The sequence below is a fragment of the Macadamia integrifolia genome, chromosome 2 (genome assembly GCF_013358625.1).
Source record: "Macadamia integrifolia cultivar HAES 741 chromosome 2, SCU_Mint_v3, whole genome shotgun sequence".
Lineage (NCBI taxonomy): Eukaryota > Viridiplantae > Streptophyta > Magnoliopsida > Proteales > Proteaceae > Macadamia > Macadamia integrifolia.
This window is the reverse complement of record NC_056558.1, coordinates 37,072,517-37,090,277: the sequence shown is the minus strand read 5'-3', so window position 1 is coordinate 37,090,277 and position 17,761 is coordinate 37,072,517. Positions and strand designations below refer to the sequence as shown.

Below are 17,761 nucleotides of genomic sequence, written 5' to 3'. Positions count from 1 at the left end.
AGAGTGTGGAACAGATCGAGAGAGCAGGGAGCAACGAATAGAGGGAGCGTCGAGACTTCAGGGTTAGGGCTTGTAGTAACCGAGAGGGAGAGTCGAGAGAGAGAGAGAGAGAGAGAGAGAGAGAGAATGGGAAAATATTTCAGCTTTTATTTTAAAAAGATGAACCGACCCAGTTTGTTCTCCAATGGTTTGATTCAAGACGGTTTCTCACTGGTTTAAGGTTATGTCATGGTAGACTAATCTGAGCCGTGAATCTGGAATTTTACACGTGTCGACCGCCTAGGGGGCATTGTACAGAATTGTACAAGATGCGAATTTTAGACGATTTCTTCCCGACCTCCACACGGTTATTCCCATGGAAGCAAAGCCCAAAGTCGGTGGGGATTGGGGACCTTGAGTGAGTTTGCTGGGATCCAGCTATAAAGTAAACTATTCCCTCTTATCTCTCCCTCCTCAACAACCTTATATATAGAGAGACAAATTAGATCTCATGCACCATTCAATAACTCAGATCCTCTAATATTGCAGAGCAAAGAAAGATTACTATCTACTAGCTAGCTTACTCAACAGCCAAACATGACGGTTAGCACCTCTCTCTCTCTCTCTCTCTCTAACAATTGATAATGGTTTTTTTTTGGTGGGTTCAGATTACAGAGATGAGAGTCCACATGGACTGTGCTGGATGTGAGAGCAAGATCAGGAAGGCACTAAAGAAACTAGAAGGAGTGGATGATGTGGACGTGGATATGGGCATGCAGAAGGTGACTGTCACAGGATGGGCAGAGCAGAAGAAGGTGTTGAGGACGGTGAGGAAGACAGGAAGGAGGGCAGAGCTGTGGGTCTTTCCGTACAACCCGGAGTATGAGGGCTACACCCAACACTACTATCAACAGCATAATCAACATCAGGGCAGCCACCCGCTCACCTACTATATCCCTCAGCCTTCCTCATCTTACAACTATTACAAGCATGGCTACGATGGCCCTTCTCATGGTTACTACCACCATCCTTCTCACTCTACCATCTTTGATGAACGCGCTGGTGCCATGTTCAGTGATGAAAACCCTAATGCTTGCTCTATCATGTAACCTACCTTGAAACAAGGCCTTTTATTAGATTATGCCATAGATTTTCATTGTATATAAGTGGGCCCAACTTTTCAGGGCTCCTTTTTTCTTTTTGGTTTGGGAATATTTGCTAATTTTTTGGGACTTTTATGTTGATTGTTACAATCATTTTTATGTGATTGACATTGGAAAATAGTGGGTATGTAAAATATATGATCCTTTTATGGAAAAATATATTGATATTTTGGGTTCATGTAGGATTATTAATTTATCATACAGTCATCAATGGTATCTGCCCATATAATTGATAATATAAATGGTTCACATATGGAATTGTCGGAGGAAGAGTCAGAATCGATCAATGATGACGATGACTTTGATTATGGTATCTTTAGAAATTAGAGCCATCCGGGTACAAGAAGCTTTTTGAGGCAAAGTCGTCGTATCAAAAGAGCCTTGTTGCTCTCGTGATTAGGCTACTTAACTCTTCCTTAGCATTTCTTTCTGGGTGTAAAAACTATTCCTTTCCAGCTTCGCTTAGTTATGCGAGGGTTTAGTCTACTTGTTTTGTAGGGGCTGCTCTCCCTTAATAGGGCATATGGTTGCATTTTCTTGTTTATTCTTTCTTCTTCCTTTCTTTTATATAGTTTCTTACCTAGCTACCAAAAAAATAAATAAATAAATCAATGGTATGTGCAACAAGTTGGCCTGTTTATGGTTGCCAAAAGTTGGACCGCATCAATAGACTTGACTTGAACCAATAAGTTGAAGCATGAGACTAGTCCAAACAATGTGTTTGGCTCAAGTATCGACCAATTAATAATCGGATGGTCTTGATGCAAGATTGTCTAACCAAATACTGTGACAGATCGATAACCGGGCGTTTGTAACCTAATTAATATTTTTAAATCATGATTAGAGCCCATTTATCCAAATTACCTCGAGTCTAGTTATGGATCGAAAATTGACAAATCAAATAAAAAATCTGTTCATGCCCTAGCCTAAGAGATCCAATTACTTAAATGAACGAAAACGCTGTGAGTGTGGGGACCGATAAACCCAATCGAAACTGACCGGGCGAGCCGGTCGATATCCCTGCGTCCATCCGTTCATCAATTATGATTCCTACCTCTCCACTTCATGCTGGATTACTCATCTGATATCAACAAATATTAGCCGTCTGATGCATTTAGTAACTTTTTCATGAAAACACTTGGACATCACCAGTGGTCTAGGACCGAAATGTCCGCAGCCAAACTGATACATCGTTTCGTTTCATTACCCCAACCCCAAGTCCCAACCGTTAAGTCTGACTTGGAGACTGAAGTGGCTTACTTGATCGGTTCCAGGCATGTCTTCCTTACTGATCACTATCAGAATCGCAATATTTCCATAGCATCAAAGTTTCATCTTTGTTGCCGGAAACCTCCTGTTCACCGGAGATGGTTCCTCCCCAACACAAACATCGCCGCCGGAAAATTCCGATCATAACCACCCACCAAGACACCCCCTATGAAGAAACAGAAGAAGCTTCTCATTCCGAGAACCTTAACCACCATAACGGATACGACAAGGACGACGATGCTGATGCCGATGATGATGAAGACCAAGATGAACAACACACCATATACACTGACACTGAATCCGGCGAATCCAGAAATCGTTTCTTCGACTCAGAATCGGATCCCGTGTCCGAGTCCGCTCAGGAAGAAGAAGTCAGTAGTTTTGATGAGACCGCAGCATCATTGAACTCAACGTGTAATAAACCTAAAAACACCTCAGGCGCAGGCTACATAAACATTGTTCCTCTTCCAATCTTCCAAGGCAACCCGGACGAGAGCCCAGTGAGTCACCTGAGCCGATTCAACAAGGTCTGCCGAGCGAACAACGCTTTATCTGAAGATATGATACTACGGATCTTCCCCGTTACTCTTGACAACGAAGCTGCCATATGGTACGACCTCAATATTGAACCCAACCCCTCTCTTACATGGGAAGAAATCAAGTCTTCCTTCTTGAATTTCTACCAGAGGACCGAGTTACTTGACCAGTGCCGATCCGAATTAAGAACCATAAGGCAACGAGACAACGATTCCATCCACGGTTACTACTTGAGACTGCAGTGGATACTAAAAAGGTGGTCTAAGCCCGATCACGGAATTCCAGATGGGTTGTTGAAAGCGGTGTTTATAGATGGATTACGAGAAGATTTCCAGGACTGGATCGTTCCGCAGAGGCCACCGTCGCTGGAGGAGGCGTTGAGGTTGGCATTGACGTGGGAACAGGTTCAGAGTATTAGGGCGGCAAGAGATAAAAAGGTGAAGTGTGGGTTTTGTGAGGGAGGGCATGAAGAGAAGGTGTGTAAGATAAGGGAGAAGATGAGGCGGGTGTGGCTAGAGAGTAGTAAAGAGAAGGAAGTGAAGGAGAAGGAGGAGAAGAAGGTGGGTTTGGAAGCGGTGGAGGCCTTGAGGGGGAAAGAGTTGGTGAGGTCGATGTCGATGATGACAGGGGTTGGGTGTGGTAGTGAGAGGCAAATAGGGGAGGAAGAAGAGAATAAGGAAGAAGGGTGGAAGAAGAGATCACAGTGTCAATGTTGGAAGCACCAGTGCTGGAAGAAGAATATGGAGAGGAACAACACTGTTCCCCGTGGCAGTTCCCTAGCGGCAGAATGATGAGTTAACTTTTGATTCAGTAATTTCTTTCTTTTTTTTTTCTTTTTTTTTTTAATTTTTATTTTAAATTTAAGTAATTAGGACCAAATTACTCTATGCAGGGACTAATCATAAAATATTTTTCCAAAATAATAATAATAATAAAGTGAATTAATATTGTCACGCTCTGCTATTTTTTCAAATGTTACATGGCATCTATTACGTCATAAAGGGAGATGATATATCCATTCTCATTGTTGGATAGAAAGGACATGATTTAAAAAAGTCATTTCAATTTTCAGTCTACTATTCATTTTGGTATTCACACATATCTCGTGTATGTCTGTTCATTCATGTGCACTAATACTCAAGAAGTTATTGTGCACTCTCCCAAATTTGATTGATGAGACATGGCTTTTTGGTTAAGAAAAAATGGTAAATTACTAGTTTTGCAAATTCCTTTTATTTTTTCAAGTGTGAAAAACATCTATCTTGCCATGTGAATAGATGATATGTCAATCACGTTCCCAACTCTAGGTGAAAACAGATTATTTAAATTTAAAAAACGTTAAAATGGATGACTTAATTAGATTGTCTTAAAATTTTTTGAAACATCATCTTCCAGTGTTACATGGACAAGTATATAGATTTATTTTGTGATTTTCAAAAACTTTGCATTCCATTGTTATAGGAATAGCTACTTGAATGAAAATTATCCAAAATAAGTTTCAGTTTATCAAATTATCCATCATAATTTAATCAAGTTATTCAACATAAAAAATTGGTTTATTGATATGCCCTAAATAGTGCGCACTACACTGTATGATAACTCTTCACCTACATACATTTTTACCCCAGATCATTGGCATGCAAATGTTCGTAGGTTTTGTTAATCATGTTAGCATAGGTGTGGCAAACAGCCATAACAATAAGTCAGAGAGGAAAAAGGAAAAGAGAATTGTAGCACAGTTGTGGTATATATGATTAAGGCATTTTAATAATACACAAATTCATTTTTACCTATGACACCTTTGTTCATTGATGGAAGCAAAAATGTAAAAAACTTATGCTGAGTAAGGGTCTATAGGCATTGCTTAAGGCATTTCAATAATACACAAATTCATTTTTAATAACTTGGTTGAACAAAAGATTAGGTGGATAATTTGGTAAAGAGGAGGGTTTCCCACGACGCTAGTATATGAATGAATATACATGCTAAATCAATGAAGGTCTAGAGAATTGTATCATTCATATGGATTCCACATGGGGGGACCTATAGGGTTAAAATAGGAAAGAATATGTCAATGTGGGACTAATTATTTATTATATAAGAGGGGTATATTGGAATATGCATAAGGGCAACACGTTTTTATTTTTATAAGAAAATTCTTTTACAAAGAAAGGCAGTCACTATCTTACACTCTTAGACAAGCCTAAGAGGTGAAGTAAGACCATATAACAAAATCGAGGACAGACCCCAGTTACACCAGAAAAATTTATGCTCCATATCATTCTTAACAAACTCAAGAAGATCACCTGCAAATCTATCTGGATATAAAATAGTTTCTTCTACTCCAAAATCAAACCCTACCATGAAGTCAGTCAGTTTATTTATCTCTCTCCAAATGTGTGGGATCTCCCTTAATCGTAGAAGTACAGATGGAGAATCGAACCTAAGACCGTACATCTATCCACACAATCCCCAATTCACCCTAATCATTCGGCAACCCACAGATGGTTGCAATAGGCTTGTTCAAACATCTAGTAGCAACATCCCTTATTGCTTTCACAATTTGTGGTTCATTGTTCGATTTTTTGTTGGACCATACGTAGATTTCTTTTTGGGGTCAGGGGCGGTGGCCCCAAGAAATTAGGTGCAGCGGCAAAGGTTTGATCATGGGACCTCGCTTTCTGAGATGGTGTACCGTGTCTCCTCCAAGCCATCTGCGCTAACCCCCTGGGGTTTTGTGTATGTTGCACAAAAAGAAAATTTCACAATAGCATGGAGCTTATTTTCATCAGTAGTAGCATACCTAATCCAAGTAATGACATGGAGTGTCCACCATGTTGAGAACATAATGAAGAGATTACCCTCAAAATGGTTGTGGAAAATTGGCACTCAAAGAATAAATGATCTTTGGAAAATCCACCTTATTACCTCTTCTTCTAATGATATCTCAGGTAAACTTTGTGGGGAAAATGGCATATGCAGTACCCTTTTAAATAATTAAATCATCACCATTATGCAATAATTCAATATTTGAAAGAGTTTTCAAAACATTAATAAGATCAATTATGATATGATCCCGTGGCCAAGGGTGCCAACTTCCATCCCTAATAATGTCATTAACCAAAGCAACGCGACATGATCCAGAATCATATATGATGCGATGTTCAAATCTCTTACGGGGCACCCCCGGCCATAGGACGCAAGCTATCCAGCCAAAGCTTGGTGGATAGGCCATTAGCCACAATATGAATAATACATGGTTTGGCTAGCTGCCTTTATTTTAGGACCTTCCGCCAAACCCATAAATAATTTTGGGGGACTTTGACAATCTAGAAAGAATCATTTTTTAGATACCTAGTATTCACCCATCTCACCCACAGACTATATGTTTTTTTAAGGCAATTTACTAGATTTGTTTCGTAATACCTGCTAGGTTTATATCTTTTATACGCCTAATATCTAATCTCACTTCAAATTTACGCTAACATACCTTATCCCAAGAGATAAAATGTACCTTTCTCTTAAGAAATGCCCCAATCCACAGGCAATTTAAGAAAACTTACTCCAGTTTGTTGATGACCCTTCCAAGCAGAGCAAAAATTCCTGACCAGTAGATATAGCATCCTTGTACGATAGAGATAAGTAATTGTAGCGTTCCAAAAAAAAAAGATAGGAATCTTCCTTTCCATCCTTCCAACCTACATCTCACCATATCCAAGATAGTGGAGCAATCTTTCATTGTGAATTTACTTGATATAAAGGGACCCCAGGTACCGAATTGGTAACTTGGTATCCACAAAATTTGTTAATTCCAAAAGTTGTAGTCTAACAATCTGAATAGGTGTCCTAAAATAATAGAGGACTTAACCCTGTTAAGTGTCAACCAGAGTAGATTGAGAACTCATCTAAAACTCCCAGACATGCCATAATAGAATCTCTAGTAGCCCGCACAAATATCATAAGATCATTAGCATATATGAGGTGAGAAAGATGAGAGCTTCTACACTTGGGCAGCAACCTAATTTGGCCTTCCACCTCCAATTTTCTCATCAAGCCTAAAAGTCCCTCCATTGCAATAGTAAAGAGGTAAGGAGAAAGAAGTCTCCCAGCGTTATACCTCTCCTTTCCCTAAAAAAACCCGCTGAACTGCTATTTAAAATAATTGAGAAGTAGGAGTGTCAACACAAGCTCTTACCCAACCAACAAATTTACTTGGAAACACCATCCTTCACATAATAGCAAAAAAGAAACCTTTGGCTCAAAGAATCATATGCCTTTTAAAGATCTATCTTTAAAATTGCAGTAAGAGGCGCTCCTCTTTGCTCAATGCCCGCAACCACATCATGACAAACAAGAATATTGTCCATGATGGAACACTCTTTAATAAAAGCATATTGTGTGTATCTAACCACCATTCCAATAATGTTTCGCAACCTATTTTATACGATTCTAGTGAATATTTTGTAAAATAGATTGCAAAATGAGATTAGCCTATATCCAACAAAAGATGATACATTCTTGGTATTTGGAATGAGACTAATGAAGGTAGCATTGATAGTATGGCGCGTAAAAGAATTTCTGAAAATCATTTGACAGCAACTGCAAGGTCATCACCCATCAATTCCCATGAGTCTTTGAAAAAGAGAGCTTTGAAACCATTTGGTCCTGAAGCTTTAAAGTCTTTCAAAGCAAACATGACTTCTTTTATCTCCTTGTTTGTAAACCGTTGTAATTAAACCACCTTTTATGTTCAGAAAAAACCACACTTGTCATTAGCGGCATGTCTTCTGGATAAAAATCCATGTCAGCAGCATTAGCACCAAATATATTTTCGTCAAAAAAAAAAAAAAAAAATTGTTCCTCTTTGATCAACTTTTGATTAGTTACCACTACCCCATCATTTCTTTTTATTTCTATAATATGGTTTCTATTTTGTCTCCCATTTATTGATTTATGAAAAAAATTGTTGTTCTCATCACCCAATTGCAGCCATTTAACCATGGATTTCTCCTTTAGGAACTTCTCTTTGACTTTGGCCTCCCATAAGTTATTTTTTGCAAAACCCTCAATAACAACTAAATTCTGATCAGCTGGGTTAGTGGACAAGTCTGCTTGAGCTTTCAGTCTGCTTGAGCTTTCTTTAATTCCAAATCAGCAACCTTAACAGAAAGAAAGACATTCCTACATTCTCCTTATCCCACATTTTCAACTCTTGCTTTACATTCTTTAAGTCTAGCTGCAAATTTTAGGATATGATTTAAATAACTAGCAATTGGGAGCAGCCAACCCTTCTTAATCACTTAGTAGCTTTCTTGGCTACACCCTTGATCCCCACCTCCAATCAAGAATTTTTTCTTATTTGAGGCCGATTCCACTTTTGAGGTTTAATAAACATTTTTTTTTTTTTTTTTTTTGACTTGGCCCATTCCCAACATTTATTCTCCAACCTAGTTTGGAACTGACGAAGGGTCTCCTAGTCTTTCTTTTGTCAAGGAGTTATTTGCTTCAGAATTTGATGGATAAAAAGAAAGACTAAGGCTCCTTTTGTTATCGTTCTTAAAAAACATTTTTGGAGTTTTTTCGTTTTATTGGAACGAAAAAACGGAATCTTCTATTTGGTGCACTTATGATCTGTTTCTGTTTTTTTTTTAATAAAAAGTGAAAAAAAAAAAAGAAAAACGAGATTGGATGAACTCCATTTTGGAGTTCCGTCTTCCCAGTATTCATTCCATTTTACAAAAAAAAAAAAAATATCGTTCTAGATAAAAATCTGAAATTTTGAAACACCATTTTTTCGTTTACAAACTGCATTTTGACACAAACTGAAATTTTTGTTTTTGACACGAAATGGCGTTTCTAAAACAGAAACAATACCAAACGGCACAGACCTTTTTTGGTTAAGATATCCATAAGCTGCGAAATAGGATAGGGGTTACATAAGCAACATCTTTGAACTTCCCCTTAGCTACTCACGATTATTGAGATATGTTGATATAATATAAGGGTCCTCATAGAAGAGAGATTCCAAGGTAGTGGCATCTATGGTAGTAGCCTTTGTCACTTCACCTTTAATAGAAGATAATCCATCTTCAATCATGCCACTTTTTCTAGAAATAATCTCCTCTAGCTCAAATGGGTCCATTAGATCTTTTATTTTGATGCATAGGAACTCTTTTCCGTAATTCCTTTGTCCATCGAAAGTGACAGTTTTTTTTTATTCAAAACCTATCTTTGCCCTTTGGTTACAAAAAACCTATTTGCCCTTTAGGTAAGCAAAATCTATTTTTTAGTAATATGGTAATCTTTTGCTCTTGTTATGTGGATTTTAGCTCAAATAGTTTCCTCCTATAGGATACTGATCATCTTGACTCAATCTTTAATCAAGTGAATGCAAGTTATTACCATATGGTGAAAGTTTTACGTCACCTAAGGGGAAGAGAGAATATATTTATTCACCATGATTTGATTTTGTGATTGTTCAATCCTTAATTCACGTCAATGGAAAATTTAACCAAATAAGGATGAGGATCATCTACCTCCATTTTGGCCCTAACCAACCTCGGGTCCTAACATTAGGCTTCTAAACGCGTTGTCCAACTTAGATGATCCATGTGTTACTCTGGCGATGTTAAGTCTGAATCCAATAATGGCACACAAAGAGAAACGTTATTTGGCCTTTTGACTCTCCCTCAATTCACGGTCTAGATGGTGTTTACCATGAACACAATGACACCAAAGCCGGAACCCTCTCGATCCCTTTCCTATCCTATTTATAACTTCAACCATCATTGATTACCAAGAGATAGATAACTCTAACTACCTTTTACATACCTTATACAACTAACTAATGATGATGTGGCAATTAGGCCATCATTCTCCCACTTAGCACGTATTGTTACATGCCAAGTAAATGTCATATATTGGATTTGTTGTATGATCATACTTGAAATAATAGTTTCCTTGAACATTCAAAATGAAAATTTCAAACCAAGAATTATGACGATTAATATTTTATATGTAGGTCTATCCTTTCAATGTATCACAATGGATCTCAAGATGACCATATTTTAAGGGGGCTAAACCATTTCTCTAAACAATACGCAAGATTCAAGTTATAAAATTTTCCTTATAATAACAGTATTACTAGTTGACACAACACAATGCAATGGAGTTTTGATAGATGAGAAACTTTTGACATACTCAAGGATGGAAGGATCCTCTTTGAGTAACGTATATATTGCAACTATGTCTCCATACTGAGTCACTGTAATCAGTCCTGGATCCATTGTTCTGCCTAAGTAGCTAGCTAGCTTATGATATCTTCTCCAAAATTAAGTTCTCTCTGATAGCCATCAATCATGGCAGTGAAATTAATCAATTTGAGGGAAACCGACCTCAGGTCCTAACATCATGCCACTAAACTCGTTGTCCAATTTAAATTATCTATGAGTTGCTCCGACAATGTCAATTATTAATCCGGTAGTGGAATAAAAGAATAACGTTATATATTTGACCGTTTGTCTCTCTTTCAATTCAAATTTTAGATGATATTTACTGTGAACATGATACTAAGGCCAGAACTCTCTACCTTTTCTATCTTATTTATAACTCCGATCATCATGGAATTACCAAGGGGTATATTACTCTAACCACTTTCTACAACTAACTAATAGTGATGTAATAATTGGGCCACATCAACAAACATTCTCCCACTTATCCTATACTGTCACATACCCAGTAAATTTCATATGTTGCATTTGTTTTATATCATATTTGAAACAAGAGTTTCCCTTAACATTCAAAGTGGAAACTTCAATCCATGAATTATGACCGTTCATAATCTATATATAGCTAGGTTAGTAGGTGTTAGAGATAGGAGTTAGTTATGACACGTGTTCAGTTGTAATTAGTTATGTGTTTGGTGCCTCTGTTACTGTACTATATATATTCTAGTTATCAATAATAAAATGAATCTTGAAATCTCTTCATGGTATCAGAGCATTGAATTGCTCCTCTGAGCTTCTTTCTCTCCATCCATGGCGTCTTCCAATTCTTCCTCTGTTTCTGAAGAAATTCCTGCATCTTTCTCCCAACGTTGCTTCGCACCTTCCTCTAAAACTCTCTTCTAGTAACTACCTACTCTGGAGCCTAGTTAGCAATTCGGCCGAATAATTCACGAATTATTCAGCCGAACCGAATTTTTCCTAATTAAATAAAAAATTCTGACCGAATCCGAATTAAAAATTAAATTCAGTAAAAAATGCGAATTTTACTAATTTGAATTTAAAACCCGAATAATTCGGGCCGAACCGAATTAAACCGAATTATTCGGTCCACTTAAACAATATTTAAAAAAAAAAACAAAAAACAAAACGTCATATTCGCTTTTTTGACCGCTTTTTTGACCGAATCCTTAAATTAATCAATCGAATTATTCCGAATAATTCTCCGCCCGAATAATTTCCGAATCCGAATTTGCTAACTATGCTCTGGAGAGCTCAATTTCCCCCTCTTCTCAAAGGCTACAGTCTTGTAGGGTATGTGGACAGTTCTTTTCTTCGTCCAGTGGTTCCCGCTTCTACTTCTGCAAACACAAAAGCTGTCAACTCTGCTCTTGCTGCAGCTTCCCTCTGGGATCGACAAGATCAGTTAATACTTTCTTGGATCATCTCTTCTCTCTCTGAGAATGCCTTATCACATGTTGTGAGTGCTGGTACTTCTCAAGAAGCCTGGAGTATTCTTGATCGAGTCTTTGCCCCATCCTCTCGAACGAGGATCATGGATCTTAAAGATCGTCTCTCGCGGCTCCAAAAAGGTACAGATTCAGTTGCTGACTATCTTCTTGCTATCAGATCCATGGCGGACACTTTGGCTGCAATTGATCAACCGATCTGTGATGAGTATCTGGTTCTTGCTGCACTTAGAGGTCTTGGTCCGGATTTTCGGGATTTTGTGACTTCTATTCGCTTGCGATCTGAATCTGTTACCTTCGTTGAACTCACGGATCTCCTTCTTAGCCATGAAAGTTTTCTAAAATCTACTTCTGATGATACTTCCGGTTCTGTCTCAACTGTAAATGTTGTTGCTACACCACAAGACTCTCGTTCACGCTTTTCTCAAGGTTCTCGCCGTGCTTCGTACAATCGTTACTCTCCTCGATATCGTGGTAATCGTCGTCGCTACTCCGATCAGAATGCAGGCTCTCGCCAACAATATGTTGACCAGAATCAAGGTTCTCGTCAACGATATGGTTCTGATTCTGTTGGTAAGTCGAACAACAATTCTCAGGAGTCGATTCTTGGATCTCCACCTCAAGGTACTCATCCCACACACTTTCCTCTGCATCAGCGCTCAAATTGCTAGATTTGTGGGCATGATACTCACCTTGCATCTCATTGTCCTCAACGTTTTAATCATGCTTTTCTTGGTATCACTTACTCTGCCACTACAACTCCTTCTCCTTGTTCTTGGTTACTTGACTCTGGATCTAACCATCACATTACTGCAGACATGAGCAATCTTACAATTACCAGTCCTTTTTCTGGCCTTGCACAAATAATCATCAACAATGGGCAAGGTCTGTCTATTTCTCATACCGAATCTACCAACATTTTTTCTGCTAAGCATAATTTTCGATTGTCCAATGTCCTATATGTTCCTGAGATTCATAGAAACCTTTTATCAGTCAATAAATTCTGTCTTGATAATGATACTTACTTTGAATTTTATCCCACATATTTTCTGATCAAGGATACAAGGACAAGACAAACACTCTACCACGGCCTTAGTAGAAATGGGCTATATGAGCTTCCTCTTGGACCCAGCTCTCTTTTCTCCAACTCTGTTGTTCGAACTCCTATTGATGACTGGGATCACAGAATGGGTCATCCCTCTTTTAAAATTGTTCACCGTCTTGTTGACAAGTTTACTCTTCCTACCTCAAGGAACACACACTCTTCTTGTGCTGCTTGTCAGTGGTCCAAGAGCCATCATCTTCCCTTTATGTCTTCTTCTTCTGTTAGTTCTGCTCCTTTGGAGCATTTACATTGTGATGTTTGGGGACCAGCTCCAACTGTTTCCATTGATAAATTTCGATACTATGTACTCTTTGTTGATGATTACCGCAGATATACATGGTTATATCCTTTGTTGCATAAGTCTGATGTACTTTCAGTGTTTACCAAGTTTAAGCCCTTAGTTGAAAATTATTTCTCCTGCTCCATTAAGAGCCTGCAGACTGATGGTGGAACTGAATTTTTAAAACTTAATGACTTCCTTACTTCAACTGGTATTTCACGCCGAGTATCTTGTCCTCACACACAGGCTCAAAATGGTGTAGCCGAGAGAAAGCATCGGCATATTATAGAGACTGGTTTAGCACTTTTATTTCACTCTCATCTCCCCTCTCCATAGTGGTCATATGCTTTTCTTACAGCCACTTATCTCATTAACCGAATGCCAATTGCCTTTCTTGGCCACATTAGCCCCTTTGAGTACCTGTTTCACATACCACCTGATTACACATTCTTAAAGAGATTTGGTTGCCTATGCTTTCCATGGTTACGACCTTACTCTCATAATAAACTAGAACCCAGGTCCAAACCATGTCTATTCCTTGGTTATTCCCTTCAGCATAAGGGATACAAATGCTTGGACATCTCTACAAATAGGTTGTATATTTCTCGTCATGTGTTCTTTGATGAATCTACATTTCCCTTTTCCACTCTTCCCTCTTCTTGGCCTGATCCACCTTTGACCACTGTCCAGTTATGGTGTACTCTTAAACCACCAATCCTTCTTCCTTGTCCTTCTCCATTGCTATCCCCTAATCCTGCCTCTGTTTTTCCTACACCAACATCTCCTTGCCAAGGTCCATTATTACCTATAGTCCAAGATTCCACAATTGGGAAATATCCACATCCTCAGCATTCCGTAATACAACCTAATTCTGAATCTGATTCTATTACCCAAGATGGCAGTACCTTACCTCCAACTCACCCAAATCAGCCTACTTCTGAGCCCCCACTTGGGCATGATACCTCTACTTCAGCTCATCAGTCTCATCCCATGCTCACACGGTCTCGCACAGGAGCCCCTCACAGACCACCTAATCGTCTCACTCTAATGGCCACTAAACATCCCTTACCATCTTCGATTGAGCCCAGTTGTTACACTCAAGCAATACGCAGCCAAGAATGGAGGGCTGCTATGCATGAAGAATTTGATGCTTTTCTCAGAAATGGAACCTGGTCACTTGTTCCTCCTCCTGATGCCTCTAATATTGTGGATTGTAAGTGAGTGTTTCGGGTAAAGCGCCACTCTGATGGTACTATAGAGCGTTACAAGGCACGTCTAGTTGCCAAAGGATTTCATCAAAGGCCGGGCATTGATTTCACTGAAACATTCAGCTCGGTTATTAAACCAGCAACAATCTGTTTAATCTTATCTCTTTCTGTTATGCATTAGTGGCCAATTCGTCAATTGGATGTGTCAAATGCCTTTTTACATGGTACTCTTGCTGAGAAGGTGTTTATGCATCAGCCTCCGGGCTTTATTGACCCTTCTCATCCTGATTATGTTTGTCGATTGCACAAATCATTATATGGATTAAAGCAGGCTCCGCGTGCTTGGTATACACACCTCAGCACCTTCTTGCTTTCTCAAGGTTTCATTGCATCAAAGACAGACACCTCCTTATTCATTTACCGATCTCATGGTGTTGTGCTTTATTTTTTTATTTATGTTGATGACCTGCTCCTCACAGGAAATGACTTTACTGCCATTACTGATCTCATTCGGGTACTATCTTCTACATTTGCTCTAAAAGATCTTGGGGAATTGCACTATTTTCTTGGCCTTGAGGTATCCCGATCTTCAACTAGTATGATGGTTACTCAGCGAAAGTACATTACAGATCTACTTTGAAGTTCTAATATGGCTGATGCCAAACTAGTATCCACCCCTCTTGCTGGTGGTCCTTCTCTTGGTCTTCATTCTGGTACAACTCTAGTTGATGGCACTGAGTATCGCCGTATCGTTGGTGCACTTCAGTATTTGACGATGACCATACCAGATATCAGCTTTGCTGTCAACAAGGTTGCACAGTTTATGCATTCCCCAACGGATTGTCACTGGTCTACTGTGAAACGCATCTTGCGTTATCTTAAAGGTGCCCCTGATGATGGCCTTCTTCTGAATTCATCTTCCAAACAGGTTCTCACAGCTTACTGTGATGCTGATTGGGTTGGCTGCCCAGACGATAGAAAGTCGACAACAGGCTATGCTGTGTTTTTTGGTCAAAATTTGATCTCTTGGTGTTCTCGAAAGCAACGGACTGTCTCTCGGTCCTCCACAGAAGCTGAATACCGTGCTGTTGCTTCTATAGCTACAGAGCTCCTTTGGTTGTGTTCCTTACTATTTGAGCTCGGAGTTTTTCTTCCCCAGACTCCTCTCATTCTCTGCGACAATATTGGTGCGACATACCTTGCAGCAAATCCAGTCTTCCAGGCCCGTATGAAACACATTGAAATTTATTTTCACTTTGTAAGGGATATGGTACACTCCGGTCACTTGCAAGTTCGCTATGTCTCTACGATTGATCAGCTAGCAGATGCTCTAACGAAAGGTCTCTCTCGCAATCGATTCAATCTGCTTAAGGGCAAGCTCACAGAAGGATCTCCCCCCCGTGAACTTGAGGGGGCCTGTTAGAGATAGAAGTTGTTAGAGACAGGAGTTAGTTATGACACGTGTTCAGATGTAATTAGTTATGTGTTTGGTGCCTCTGTTACTGTACTATATATATTCTGGTTATCAATAATAAAATGAATCTTGAAATCTCTTCAATAGGTCACTCGCTTCAATGTATACAATTGATCTCAAAGTGACTATATTTTAAAGAGGGGGTGGGGGGTTTAACCTTTTTGGTGTAGTTTCACATGCTTCTAGTTAAAATTTTCTTCGATCACAAGGACAAAATTGCTAGCAAATACAGCAAAATGCATTGCAGTTTTAATGAATGAAAACTTTTCGACATACTAAGCTCTTAGTAACGCATATAATGCGTTTATATATATCCATACTTAATTGCTATAATCAATCTTGGATCTGTTTTATACATAATTTGTTCTACCTTGCTAGCTTGTGATATCCTCTCTAAATTTAAGTTCTCTCTCATAGCCATTAATCATGACAACAAAATTAATCAATGGAAGAAAGACCTACCTTCGGTCCTAATTGATGTCATGCCACTACTCAGATGATCCATATGTTGCTCCGGCTATGTCAAGTCGATCTAAATTCAATAATGGTACACAAAGAGAAATGTTATCTGGCCTTCTGTTTCTCCCCTATTCCACAATCTAAATGGTGTTACTATGAACACGATACTAAAGCCAAAATCCTCTCTCTTCCCTATCTTATTTATTACTCTAACCATCATGGAGTTATCAAGTTCATAGGTAACTCTAACCACCTTCTACAACTAACTAAAATTATCCAGCATTCTTCCACTTGGCCCATATTGCCTGTGCCTAGTAAACGTCATATATTGCATTTGTTGTATGACCATATTTGAAGCAATAGTTTTTTTTAATATTTAAAATGAAAATTTCAACTCACGAATCATGGCTGTGTATGTCCTATATATAGGTTGCTCTTTTCTATGTATCACAATTAGCTGTCATTCCTATAATGAATTGTAATGTTGTTAGTTTCAAAATTTTGGAGAATTGACCTAATAGTTAATTTGATGTTAGAAATTGTGTTTTATTCTTAATAAGCATCGATCTGGCATTTTAAAAGTTAATGTGCATAAATAATTAATAGATGATAGTAAACATAAGGTTTAGAAATCATCAACTTAATGATGTATTGTTCTTGATAAAAAAAAAAAAAAGGCACAAAATGATTTATTCAAGCCTATACAACTTATATATCTCATAAATATAGGTAGGCGTACAAACATTTTAAGGTCAACTATCAAGTTTTTTTTTTTTTTTTTCGGTGTGACAAACTATCATGTGGTATTAGAGTCATGATAAAAAAGATTTAAATGTTCTATTATTTATAAGACAATAAAACTTACATGCCAAATATGAAGGTAAGGGCACTTGTTGGACAATTTGAATTAAGGGTGTCAATGCCTAAAAACATTATTTATAACATGGAAATGTGAGGCTTTTTCGATTTTATTACTTGAGAATGGTTCAAAGTGATCAAGGAAAGTTGCTTCCTGAGGGTTGTTTTCTCTTCTCTCTTTAGGGAGTTTCCTTGAAAAAGATGCCAAGAGTGAGCCCAATAGGGAATATCCGTCATCGATCCAATTAGTGGTCCACTTGACGGAATATGTGATCAATTGTAAATAGACTATTGCACATGGTGATCGTGAAACCATATACATAAAGGAAGAGGCTAGTACCATTTCATTTAGAAGTGGATTTGGGTCCAAAATTGAGAACTATCCCAGATCCATTCCACTAAAGTCTGATACTAGACCATCCCATCAAAAAATGGGATGGTACTGGGATCTAATTTTGGTATTGAATAATAAATAGGATGGGACGGGACTCCCAACGGGACTAATATCGAAATACCGATTTGATATCGGATGGAACTGAAACCACCAGTACTGTTTCAAAAAAGTTATTTATGTTTTCTTGTTCAAGTGTTATGGCTATAGTTTGATGTATTCGAGTGGTATTTTCTCTTATGGAGGTTTCAGTTGATGGATCTCTAGTTCTATTACTATAAACTTGTTTAGTGATAGCACTAAACTACATCGGGGCATGTTTATTTAGTTATCATTAATTTTTACT

The 17,761-nt window shown here is 38.3% G+C and overlaps 1 protein-coding gene across 1 annotated transcript; it reads left to right on the top strand.

The window, feature by feature from the left end:
- Positions 1–477: 477 nt before the first annotated feature.
- Positions 478–1,309, top strand: LOC122089462 (heavy metal-associated isoprenylated plant protein 28-like). The gene is made up of 2 exons (XM_042659217.1): positions 478–582; positions 648–1,309. Exons 1-2 carry the CDS (start codon positions 577–579, stop codon positions 1,086–1,088), a joined length of 447 nt encoding a protein of 148 aa, XP_042515151.1. The 5' UTR covers positions 478–576; the 3' UTR covers positions 1,089–1,309.
- Positions 1,310–17,761: the final 16,452 nt, after the last annotated feature.